The 13,483-nt window shown below is 44.6% G+C and overlaps 1 protein-coding gene across 4 annotated transcripts in view; it reads right to left on the reverse strand.

The window, feature by feature from the left end:
* The window catches only part of B4galt6 (beta-1,4-galactosyltransferase 6), a 56,855-nt gene that overhangs the window by 29,036 nt on the left and 14,336 nt on the right, over positions 1 to 13,483 (reverse strand). For 3 of the 4 annotated variants that reach the window (XM_039097085.2, XM_039097087.2, NM_031740.2), the window contains 2 exon segments: positions 10,293 to 10,409; positions 1,994 to 2,107 (listed from right to left, as the gene is read on the reverse strand). In XM_039097085.2, coding sequence (XP_038953013.1) covers positions 1,994 to 2,107; positions 10,293 to 10,409 — 231 coding nt within the window. 4 annotated transcript variants of the gene reach the window in all.

Genomic DNA, 13,483 nt, shown 5'->3' on the forward strand with positions numbered 1-13,483 from the left:
AATATCACCATGAATGTCTTGCATCCAACCACAGCTTGGAAAGGTATTCTAGTCAATTATTTTGAATGCTGTTAAGAGTTTGCACTCAGACATCACATAATGCTGCTCTCTGCTGTCAGAGGGAAGATTGTTTTAAGTCTGCACGACTCGGTCTGAAGCTTCAGGAGGACATGCACGTCTCATCCCCTTGATCATTGGAAAGTCTGGTTCTATCAAAGAAGTAGGGAAGAAAGGAAGGAATCCAATTGACAGCCATTGAGCTTTGCCCTTCACACTGAGTTTCGTCTTCGTTCACAATGAAGGTGACACCGCCATCCTGGGTGTTACCAATGGGTTTAGAGGTGTCCTGGGCAGAGTCATATGGTCAGTGAAGGGCTAGAGTGCTCCCCTCCCGGCACCCAGGAGCCTCACTGTGTTGGTCAGACTCAAAGTCCCTTTCTGAAATAATATCACCTGTACACAGTCACATTTTCATGGGGCTGCTGCCCAGTCTGAAGCGAAGAACCATGAAGAACCCTGCTGTGAAAGGGGGGCTGTCCCGCAGGGCTCTCCCGTTTTCTAAAACAATACAGGGCTCTAAGTGTGGGTGGGGGAGGGCAGAAAAAAAGCAGCAGCAGCTCTAAGACCCCAGTGGAGTGGCAGCCACAAAGCCCACAGCAGCCAAGCACCGGGCAGAGAAGCCCTCTTACAAGGAACTATAGAACTGTAGGAGAGGGACATAGCATAAGAGCCTGTCATTTATACAACCCTCTAATTGGGAGTGGGAGTTCTTTATTTCATTTTTTAATTGAAAATAGATTTTTCTTCACAGAATATATTCTGGTCATTGTTCCCCTCCCCATCTCCTTCCAGACCCTCCCCGCTCACCCAAGTCCACATCTTTTCTTTCTCTCATTAAACAAATAGGAATCTCATTAAAAACCAGAATCAAAAACTAACCACCAGATCAGGACAAACAAAGAAACAAATAGGAAAAAAGCACACGCGCGCGCACGCACACGCGGGCGCACACACACACACACACACACACACACACACACACACACGAGCATATGCATGTGTATTTGCCCATGGAAATTCCACTAAAAAAACCCCACAAAATCAGAAACCAAAAATCAGAAATCAGAAATCAAAATGTATGTGTGTGTATATATATATATATATATGTATATATATACATATATCTGTAAGATTAAAAAAGAAAAAGGCCAGACAAATGTTTATAAAATAAAAATGAAAAACCTCAAAAACTACTATTTAGTTCAGCTTTGTGTTGGCCACCTACTGCCGGACATGAGGCTTGCCCTTAAGAGTGGTTTGTGTACCCTTTGACACTCCACTGGAGAAAACTGATTTTTCCTTTGTAAGTGATTGCCAATGGGAGAGAGTTTCTAGGGTTGGAATATTCCTAAGGCTTTTAAAACTGTAATCTCTCCATTTACCTATGCAAAACCAAGTTCATAAAAACATCTACATGTACACACATCAAACAGACACCCGGTCATGTCCGAGGGAAGGATGAGGAACTAACATTTGGGAGAGGGCAAGGAAAGAGAGAGACTTTGTCTTAATTTACCATGTTCTAATAAATCCAGAGGGAATAACACAGTATTCTTTTTTTTTTCTTTTTCTTTTTTTCAGAGCTAGGCAAGCGCTCTACCACTGAGCTAAATCCCCAACCCCCACAGTATTCTTTTTAAGTCTGCTTTAAGAGAATTAAGTCAAAGTATTCATTTTCAAATCTGAATGGGAGAAACACAGGTATTTCTCGTTATCTTTTTTTCTTTTGTATTTTTCTTCAGCGTTTCAATTAATTATCCGTTTTCAAAAGCAGTGTCCACTACACTTCCAAAAATTAAAATTAAAAAAAGGAAACCCATGCAGTATATTAGAATATTAGCACCCCCAATAATGACCCATCCGACATGCTCAAACCATGTCTTTTATAACGACAGCAGAACAGTTCAGCCGAAAGGAACTCGGTCACACTTACGCATATAAGGCAGCTTCTCTGGACAGGGGAGGTGCGGTGAATACGTGAAGTTCTGCGGAAGATACGTTGTTGTTTGAACAAGATAGTCACTTGTATTATTGCCTTCGGGATAATCTTGGAAAGAGAGAGAGAAGAAGAAATTTACAACCCAATATTGCCTCTCTTTGCCTCTAATGTGAAGTATGTCACGGTATGGCAGACTGCGGGATTCCCAGCAGTAGCTACAAGCAACGACCTGGAAAGAATATGAAATAAAGCATACCACAGCTAGGCCAGACACTCTGCAGGACTTCCCTAGGGAGGAGCAGAAAGCCACAGGCCCTTCCCCTTATACACAAACACAACAGAGCCTCTTGTGGCTAGAGGCCACTTGCTCCGTTACCTCCACAGTTGAGCCCAACCTAAAGGAACATGGACTCCCTCAATCTTCTGACTGCCACACCATCTGTGCACTGCTTCTTGAGTACAGAGCATGAAGAAAAATCCGAGATTTCTCCTTCGAACTCACTTCTGGAACACAGCCTTTCAGACAGTCACATTCCTAATCTCAGGTTCCCCTGAGGAACCTGTCTGTAACTGTTAAATTAGGCCCATTTTCCTTAAAGTCATCAAGTTCCACCACGCCCAGAGCAATGGCCTAGAACACCAGCAAACGCTCACCTTAGAACCCCGCTCCAGCGTGCACTCCCTTTCAGAGTGCAATAGTCCGTTTCTCATTTTGCTACCTGCCACTGGCATTTTTGGACTTTGATAAGAAGAAATCGCTATGAGGGCCTGAGAGTTGACCACGTGGATAAAGTGTGCTTGCTGTGCACACATGAGAACCTGAGTTCGGATCCCAAACAACCATGGAAACGTCTACAAATCCTGCACTGGGATAGGTACGGTTCCAGGGGGTTGGTGACCAGCCAGTCTACCTGAAACAACCAGGTTCAGTGAGAGAGCCTGTCTCAAAAATTGACTGTGGAAGTCACAGGAAGATACCCAGTGTAAACCTGTACACAAATGCATAGCATGCTCTCTCTCTCTCTCTCTCTCTCTCTCTCTCTCTCTCTCTCTCTCTCCTCTCACACACACACCACACACACACACATGCACACCACACACACACACCACACCCCCACACACCACACACACACACCACACCCCCACACACCACACCCCCACACACACACATACACACACCCCCACACACCACACCCCCACACACCACACACACACACACACACACACACACACACACACACAGAGAGAGAGAGAGAGAGAGAGAGAGAGAGAGAGAGAGAGAGAATAATCTCATGAAACTTCAATAGCTTTAGTTGTGAGTGACAGAATACAAACCCAAAAGGAGACAGTAACAAACAGGATTTTGACCATGGAATCCAGGATTGCAATTTAGTTTACTCTCTAGGGCATGGATGCAAAATGCAAATAAATCTGAGGGCCAGGATGTGCCCATTTCCTGCTGTGTGGAGGAAGCTGGCCTAGAGTAGTTACTAGAGATAAGAGACAGAAACAACTGCCCAGCTGCTGTGCCTGCTACATCCAACCATGGGCACAGAAAATGTGGACAAACTCCTGCAGTCTAAACCCTCTGACCCGTGGGAAAGCAGCACTGTGGTGGTTATATCACGTGTGACAAAAGCCACTGCAGGGTAAGCACCACCCCAGACCAGAGGTTGTCACCATCAATGAAGTTAAGTTGGTGGGAACCAGACAGACATTTCTGAGCAGCTACATTTCACTTCCCGTTAACTGAGGAGCTTGTCAGTGAGGCATTAGCTGACCTGCCAGGAACACCTAACGTGATAAACAGATCGGAGAACACTATGGTATATCTCACCCGGATATGGGAAGCCACCCCTATGACAGCCAGTCCCCTGCTGCTCTCAGGAGGAGCCCTGGAAAACAGCAGGCAGGGAGCTGCTCCAAGCCAGAGGGGCAGGGGAGACCGAGCAGTCAACATTTAACGTGCCAGGGGCAGACCAAAATCATAAAACCTCTTGCGGCCACACTCTATACTCTCACCTAATGTATCTGAGAGACTTATACTATGCTCAACATAATCCAAGACAAGGAGGTCCAATGAGGCTCACTGCTTCAAGCTTTATAAGAAAGTATCTGGATATATCAAATGCAGATATCTTTAAAACCATCTCTTCTTTCACAAGGAATTCTGCTCTGCCAGTGGGAGGAACTGGTGCTCTAAACATGAAGAGGCCGCACACGGGGAGGTATGGCTCAGTATTTAAGAGCACATGGAGCTCTTGCAGAGGAGCCCCAGTTCGGTTTCTAGCACCCACACAAGGGAACTCAAACCGCCTGTAACTGCATTTCCTTTTCTCTTGCCTTCCACGGGCATCTCCCTCACATACACATGTGCCCACACAGAGACATACACATTGACTCATAATTCAAAAGTAAAAATAACTCTTTAAAAAAAAAGATTCTTGCTGGGCATGGTGGCGCATGCCTTTAAACCCAGCACTCTGGAAGCAGTTGGATCTCTGAGTTCAAGGCCAGCCTGGTCTATAGAGCAATTTCATATAGAACAGGACCACACAGAGAAACCCCATCTCAAAATTTAAAAAATAAAAATTCTCCCTTTCCACTAAAAATACTTAATTATTACTACCGCTGTGGGTGTCAGCAGATTCTTGCCAAATTCTTAGATTTATACATTAGAGCTGCTTATAATTATTTAATCAATAAATAGACTCTCCTGTTTATTTTTTTTTTAAGATTTATTTATTACAAGTATAACAAGTACACTGTAGCTGTCTTCAGACACACCAGAAGAGGGCATCAGATCCTATTACAGATGGTTGTGAGCCACCATGTGGTTGCTGGGATTTGAACTCGGGACCTCTAGAAGAACAGTCAGTGCTCTTAACCACTGAGCCATAACTGAAGCTTCCTTTTTCATTCGACAGGAAAGGGATTCTTATTTCAAACACAGTTAAGAAAAACAAACAAGCTGAACTTGTTGGCACATGCCCTTAATCCCGGGGCTCATCTCTGAGCTCCAGGCCAGCCTGGTCTACACAGTGAATTCAAGGACAGCCAGAGCTATGAAGAGAGCCACTGCCTCAAGAAAAACCAAGTAACAACAACACTAAAAATAAAAGAAAACAAAAATTGAGAACCAGAAACGTAAGCAGGCAGCAAAAGAACCAAGCAATCAGTACCTCAGAGAAGCACACAGAGAGCCCACAGCCATGGCTATCAACTATGTAAGAGAAGAGACAGCGTGAAGGGTCTCTATAAAACACATTAGAAGGAGGAGAGTGCAAAGGAAGAGGGAGTGTCCCAAAACCCCAGGAAAGGGGAGAATCAAATAAACAGTTAGTCCAAACACGTAACTGGCATCAGAATGTCTGCCACTTTCTCAAAAGTAACAACAGAGGACAGAAAATACCACAGGGGCACCTGGAACCCTTCATAAGCACAGCTCACGGTCTGTCTAAACAGCCCAGGGAACATCCTGATGACAGACAGCAGAAATGCTTAGTGAAAGGGTGGGGGGTGAGGGGGGGATGGAGGGTGTGGTGGGGGGTGGACAAGCAGTGCCACTGAAACAGCTGGCCCCGGAACTCAGAAACCACTATTTATATTCTGAACTCTGCGGATTTGACTCTAAGTCCTATCTTTACTCTAGTGTGGCGGCTGTGAGAGCCGAGGGAGCTCAAACGCATTTCTTCCACAGCAGGGTAGCGGCAGAGCAATCTGGGCAGGCAAAGCTCATGCACAGCCTGCTGAAGCCCTGGGCTCAGCCAGGCAGGCAGGGAGGGCGGAAGAGACATCCACATAAATACAGAATAAATTGTGAAGTTCTAGGTTGTTCTCTGAGTACTAGAACTGAGAGGGCCAGTCACAGAAACTTTTTTTTAAATCATAACCCCCCTCTACCTTATAAAAAATAAACGATTACTCCAACTCCAAGTAAAAACTGAAGAAAGCATTTCATATAGCTTGCTTTTTGATATGAGCGCTCTCTCTCTCTCTCTCTCTCTCTCTCTCTCTCTCTCTCTCTCTCTCCCTCCCTCCCTCCCTCCCTCCCTCCCTCCCCCCACACCTCTCTCATATGCACATCTCACTGCTTCCTTCTGCAAACACTGCCAGGAGAACGGCCTGTCCAGTTCTGTCAATGACGGTTCTTAACCTCGTCCACTTTTCTTAGACACTTTTCTATTGCACATGCTTACCCACAACAGATGGGAGTGGAAATCCAGACCGTCCTGGGCCCGCTGCCTTGGTGTGCTCCCCAGACTTTTTTAAATGATGCCAAGACTAAAAACTACTTGTATTCTCGTACAGCTCTCAAGTCTGTTTTCGTCTGTTTTTAGGTTACTTGGTGGTTTGTGGTAAGATCTGATTCTAGCTCAGGGCGGCCTGCAATTCAATTCATTTTGTAGCCCAGGCTAGCCTGAGGTTGCATCGACACTCCTGCCCCAGTTTCCCTAATGCTGGGGTGATTTCTCTGTTATAAAACTGTTTTGCTTGTGTGTGTGTGTGTGTGTGTGTGTGTGTGTGTGTCTGTCTGTCTGTCTGTCTGTCTGTCTGTCTGTCTGTCAGAGAGAGAGAGAGAGAGAGAGAGTATATGACTGTACAGCATGTGTGGGTACCTCTGCAGCCAGAAGAAATATTAGAGCTTCTGGAACTTGAGTTACCGGAAGTGAACTATCCTACCTAAGTACTGAGAACTGACCTGGGGTCCTCTGCTCTCAGTAACCACTGAAGACCCCTCTCCAGCCCCACCTAGTAACTCCTTAGTGTTACGTGTTAACTTAAATCATGGTATTTTCTTGTTCTGCATACTTGATTAATTTGTGTCACTAGTATCCGGGCCTCTCCTCTTCTTCATTCTACAGTTCTACAGACTTGCATCTAACCCCTTAAATTTCAAGGTCTCTGGTGACTTCTATAAAACAAATTTAACCATCACTCCCTAGAGGGAGTCTGAGGACAAAAAGAAGGCCAAATGGGTAATCTAGGCTAGGCTGATTACATATTTCATAAAAGGACACAATCGTCTCTTGTACCAGCTTTAATAAAATCCAACAATAATTTTTTTAAGTGCCTGAAAGGCATGGGATGCCGGCTAATCACTTGAGCATCAGGTGTTGGAGCTAAATAAATGACCGTAAAGAGCACCAGTCATTAAGAGACTCGGAAATGCTTCCATGCTCTCAAGGATCACTTTTAACTGGAATCACTTTAACTGTCCTTAACCTCCAGAATAAGGCACCTAAGGCATCCAAGGCACATTCTGCAAATCAACACCAAATTCTGATAAAGGAGCCTGATGTAAGCTTGCGGAAAGGACACTGAAAACCCACAGTCATTACCCCTGTGGGCAGGATTCACAGTGCCACCACCACTTTCAAAGACAGACACCATTGGCCTCACCGCAGCTTCTGTGAAGGCAGACATGATTTCATCTAATGAATGGATGGTAACAGAACCAGCCCCCAGGAAACCTGCCTGCCTACTCCTCCCACAACCACACCCAGAGAAGCGGAAGGCTCCTGCAGAGATGGGCTAAGCAGATCCCAACACCACTCTCAAGTGGAAACACAGAGAAAAGGAGGGGACCAAAGGACACCCCTCAACAGCTTCCTGTCTACAAGAGGAACCCTAGAAGGTGCTGTGGGAGCTCTTTAGAGCTCTGCTCTGCTCCTCATTAACAGGCCCGATGGCCTCACTCTAAGCATCCGTTAAATAAGGATGTGCACCAGGTTCGTTCAAACAAACCTATCATCACTGCCCCACACAGCCCTGGTCACCTCATCACTGCCCCTCATAGCCCTGGTCACCTCCACCTCATCACTGCCCCTCACAGCCCTGGTCACCTCCACCTCATCACTGCCCCACACAGCCCTGGTCACCTCATCACTGCACCTCACAGCCCTGGTCACCTGATCACTGCCCCTCACAGCCCTTGTCACCAGATCACTGCTCCTCACAGCCCTGGTCACCTCATCTCTGCCCCTCACAGCCCTGGTCACCTCATCTCTGCCCTGCACAGCCCTGGTCACCTCATCACTGCCCTGCACAGCCCTGGTCACCTCATCACTGCCCCACACAGCCCTGGTCGCCTGTTACACCCACTGTCAATAACAACACCTCCTTTCCTCAACTCCACAGGCCACTCAAAAAGGCATCATTTGATTCTGAGAACTTAGAATTTCTACACAAAAGTATTCTGTTTGCAGTTGATGGTGACGACTATCAGACAGCTCTGAGAACCTTCTGAGACCAAATACACTCATAAAACACCACAGTCAATGTGCCTTCTTGTGGTAAGTTATAAATACATTGATCAGCTCTCTTATAGGGCTCACAGCTTTATACATTTTACTGCCCTCTTTCTTTTCTTTTCTTTTCTTTTCTTTTCTTTTCTTTTTTTAATTTTGGTCAATTGTATATAAGTGTTTGCAGAAATAATTATGTGCTTTTCAGCTATCATGTCTCTGTCTCTCCCAGAAGCCTGGAAGGCTCCTCCTTGAACGAGGATTTTTTTTCCTATCACTGCATCTCCCATATCTACTCATGCACGGCCTACACTAATTGCTCAATAAACGCTGCCTAAACGAGACTGTCAGAGCCTCAGAGCTGCCACCCCACTCTACTTCTGCCTCCCTGGATGACGGACCCCCAGCTTCACTCAGAACCCGGGTGTGCATATCTCAAATGTTCACTCCCAGCACCGTGCAGCCATGTAATCAGGTCTGGCCACTGAGGTGGTGAAAGAACACACTGCCACTTTTGTGAAGCCTCCTTAAAAGAAGATGTCTTTAGTCCCCTGACCCCCACCCCCACCGAACCAAGTACGTGCCGAAAGGCGGCCGAGTGGAGCGCTAGCAACTGCTTGGGGCTGTAGTTAACTAAGAGGTAATGTGGTGGGGCAGATGGGGAAGGAGGAAAGCCACCTGCTGACGTCTGTGCTCAGGACACAACAACCTCGGGCTACCCGCTTACAAGACTTCCCCTGGAAAGGAACGCCTTGCGTGTGCACTCTAGAACACATTTCCCATCAGCAAGGGAGTCCTCCGGAAGGTTCTAAGAGGCTCACCAAGTAAGTAACTCTTTGTCAAAGTACCCACCAGTTGCTCCGTCTTTATTAAGACCGTGGCTCATAGTGGGGAAGAACTCCCTTGTGTTTTTGCAGGGTGCTGTGAGGGAACATCTGCTTGCTAAAGTTACCACTGCTCCAGCCAAGCCCAGCACCCACACATAAAATTTATTCATATCCCAGGGTGGGGGTGAGGCACAGGAAACTCTTAGTACTCACACAGACAGATACAGTAACCTAAACATAGTCTACACTCCAGCACAATAGACCAACGAGTATCCCCACCAGGGCCTGCGCTGTACTGCCATAGGGCCAGCTCCCCAGTCTTTCTAAGGGAGACTAAGGTTTGAAGATTAAAGGAAAGAACCTATGCCTAGATTTGGGGAAATCATAAATAAATCAGACAAACGAGTACCATGAATTCTCTACACATCTCATCCTAAAACCTCCACCCACCTACCACAGACTGAAATACCACCACGGGTGGGGACAGAGGCTTTCTAGCTGGGAGGAAGGTAGCAGAACTGATAAGAACTTAGTTTGCAGTGGCACAAAGAGTTTTGATATTTTTAGCTATTTAAAAGCAAAGATCCAAAGATCTAACCAAAGATCTAATGATGATAAGATCTTGATCTTATCAATGATGATATGACATCCCATAATACTCTGGGAGACACTTTTTTTCCATGAAGTACTTCCTAGTAGAAAATCCCTCCTTGAATCAGCTTGATATTAGCCTGTGTGACTCTAATGGGAGAGCCCATTCTCAGTTAACACGGTAAACAGGAAAGAACAGTCAGTCAGTAATGTCCAGTATCATAAAAATGTATCCTTTGTTTCTTTAAAAGGTCATAAAATTACTAAGAAGTACATCCAAAGCTAAATGACAGGCCTATTAATCTAGTAGAACACTTAGTCTAGTAGAACACTTAGTCTAGTAGAACACTTAGGAGGGGATCTAAACCTTGATACAACAATCAGCAATGAATACACTGACCTAGTGCTATACTAAGTAATGGACCAACCTGGCCATACTGCTCAGAGGACGCCTATCTAGTAACAGGCACCCTTAGAAGACACCCCCTCAGCAGTACACTTAGTAGGGGATGCTAATCATCTCTCAGTGCACTTAGTAGGAGGCAGATCCCTCTTTAACAGAGTTATGTGCAGGTAAAGGAGCTAGAATTTAAAAGGTTTCTTTACTGATCTGGAACTCAGTCTTACCTGTCCCATTGAGCGTAGTGTTTTTATTGGTATACAGCCTGATCATGTGTCCAATTGTTTTCACATTTTCTCTCAGCATGATGCCTCTAGCTTGTACCATAAAGAGGTATGTGTTGGCTAGAAGGGAAAGGCAAAAGGGAAAAAGGTCACAATACAATAAGACTTTCTTCGATATATTCAGACTTACTGAAGTATCCAGAAAGTGGACACTCAATTTTTTACCATGCCAAAGGAGAAAACAAAATACAAGATGCCTCTTTCCTACTTTAAAACTTAAGAACAAATGGACTTTCAGAGATTAAAGTGACCTGAGTTTGATTCCTGGTACCCATATAATTGAAGAAAACCGAGTCCCAAAAGTTGTCCTCTGACCTCCACATGTGCATTGTAGCATTTGAATGCACACATACACATATGTACATACACACACACACACACACACACACACAAAATAAATATCAAGTTGTTAAATAAAAATGAAAAAAGTTATGTGGCAATGATTAAAATTTTCAATAAATGGACAAGGAGGGGTAGAAACCCCAGGTTGGAATTTTCTACAACAGGTAATATCCATCTAGCTAACAGAATAAGACTACATACACAAATTGTAATAAAATTCCTTAACTTCTACAAAACATATAAACTAGTCATTGCAAAAAAAAAGTTATTTATTATAAGGACACAGTCCTGTAGCTTAAAATTCACTTTTAAAAATTCCATATTAATTCCCTAAAATGAAATATTCCACAAAGGTAAGAATCTGTTACCTGACAGTTAATACACTACAGATCACCATAACATGAGGATTGGATCTGCAGATCACCATAACACTGGGATGGGATCTTCAGATCATCATAACACCAAGATGGGGTCACTGTTCTGGAGCTCCACAAAGCCTTAAAGTGTCTGAAAGGAGCAGTAACTTAGAACTAATAGTTCTTAAGTCACTATGAGTTAAAGTACTATTATTCCTTTCACATATAAAGTATGAAAAAAAAAATCACCCATCAGTGTACAGTTTAAGGTTTCTTTAATTATTTGTGGTGTTCAAAAGCAGGCCCATAATTTCTATCTGTTGAGGAAATCAGTAAACGGACAGACTTCAGAACACCTTGACTCAGGTGTGATACTCCTTTAAGCAGGCGGGGAACTAATTCAGGAGATCCTCTTGGAAGCCCTACCCAGGATAGCCTACAGTACCCCAATTCCGTCTTTTTAAGGAGGTAACATCACACTAGATGCCCGCTAAAGCCCCTCCCATGCTAACTAGTTTCATCACAAGGACAAACCTTCAGGACTCCATTCAAGCAAGAAGTTCACTCCCACAGCAGTCAAACACCAAAGACTGTCCACCCGATGAAAAGCTGTCACTGTTCAGAGTGGTGACACTCCCAGAGAACGAACGCCCAAGCTGGGACATGTCATTGAGCGAGAACTGTCTTGCCACACAGGAAGCCCCCGGTTCAATCCAGCACTGCATACCTTTTCCCTTTCACTTTCAATGCACAAGAAGGAGATAAACAGGAATCTGGGTTTCAGTTACCGCAGTCATACATCTGAATGTAGGTCTAGGCTAGGAGATGGCTCAGAGGGTAAATACACCCACACAATAGGGGAAAACTAACTCCTTCAAGCTGTCCTCTGGCCTCCACATGAACACGGGCATGTGCACGCATACACACAATAAAATAAATGTAAAGGGCTACCCTCACCTTTCTAGAACGCAGTCTTATAACTGGACTTAGCTTGTTTAGACTTGCATGAATTACGTACAGTTAGAAAGACCACATGATTATACCCCACTTTTGCACCTGTATGGATGCTAAGATGCTAAGAGTGGAGGGGCATTCCTAGATCTTGGAGACATTATCTTTAAAACCCACACACTTCCAGTTACAGGTAACAAAACTGTCTATAAAAAATGTTTTATGACGTAAATGAATTTTTTAACCAAAGGAAATGCATTTTATATCTACACCAGGGATGAAGAAACAGGCATAAGGAAGAGCCAGGGGCCATGCCCAGCAGTAAGAGGAAATCTATTAGTTTATTTAAATCATTTATAGCTATCAACAAGTCACACTAACCAACCGTCAGGACAAAGTCCCCAACATCAGGCAGCCACACTGACAGCCACACTGACCTGAATTCAGCTAAATCCTGGCTAACTATCACTTAGATGAAGTGTAATCTCTCTCTGGTAAGACTTAAAAGAGAAAAATCCTCGTCTAAAATTCTCATTCCAATTTATTAATTATTTTATTAATGCTATTTGCATGTCTCATTAATAATTATTAAATAGCTCATGGTCCCTACATGTGTCAGATGTCGGATGTTGGATATTTTCTCCTAAATTATCCTTTTATTTTATTGTTTTAAGACTTTTATTTCGGGGCTGGAGAGATAGCTTAGCAGTTAAGAGCACTGACTGTTCTTCCAGAGGTCCTGAGTTCAATTCCCAGCACCCACATGGTGGCTCACAACCATCTGTAATGGGATCCAATGCCCTCTTCTGGTGTCTGAAGACCGTGCACTCATTGAACATAAAATAAATGAATAAATATTAAACAACCAAAAAAGACTTATTTCAGTGCTCACAGAGGCCAGAGATGGTGTCAGATCCCCTGGACTTGGAGTTACTGGTCATTGTGAGCATTTGACATGGATGATGGAAACAGAACCCTAGGGCTCTACAAAAACAACAAACACTCTTAACCACTGAGCCATCTTCCCAACATTCAGGCCATCACAGTACTTCCTCTGTAGCCTTTGTAGCATCTAACCTAGATGGTTTCTGTTTAGTCTGTAGATTCTTCTGAAGTTAATTAATTTGGGGACCTCCCACGTGTCATCTGCATCATGGGCCTGTCACCTGCTTACATCCATTCTGGATCCTTTTTCTGGCGATTTACCAGTCTATTCCAGCCTGTGCTATTATCTGCCCGTCTCCTCGTCTTTCCTCTTAGCTGCAGTCCTACCATTATACCTGTTGCTAGGTACTTTAGTGTCAGGTGAACAGTTGCTTCCAAAGGGACCTCGTGGGCAGGCAACCTCAGTGGTCAGGAACTGGGTGTCAGTGCTGGAGATCTCTCTGTCCAGTGGCACTTCTGTGTCCCCGCACATGGGCAGCCCTCACCGTAACACTCAACACTTGTAGTGAGCAGAGTTGGATATGGGAAGGGTGGTCAACA

This window comes from Rattus norvegicus, chromosome 18 (assembly GCF_036323735.1).
Source record: "Rattus norvegicus strain BN/NHsdMcwi chromosome 18, GRCr8, whole genome shotgun sequence".
Lineage (NCBI taxonomy): Eukaryota > Metazoa > Chordata > Mammalia > Rodentia > Muridae > Rattus > Rattus norvegicus.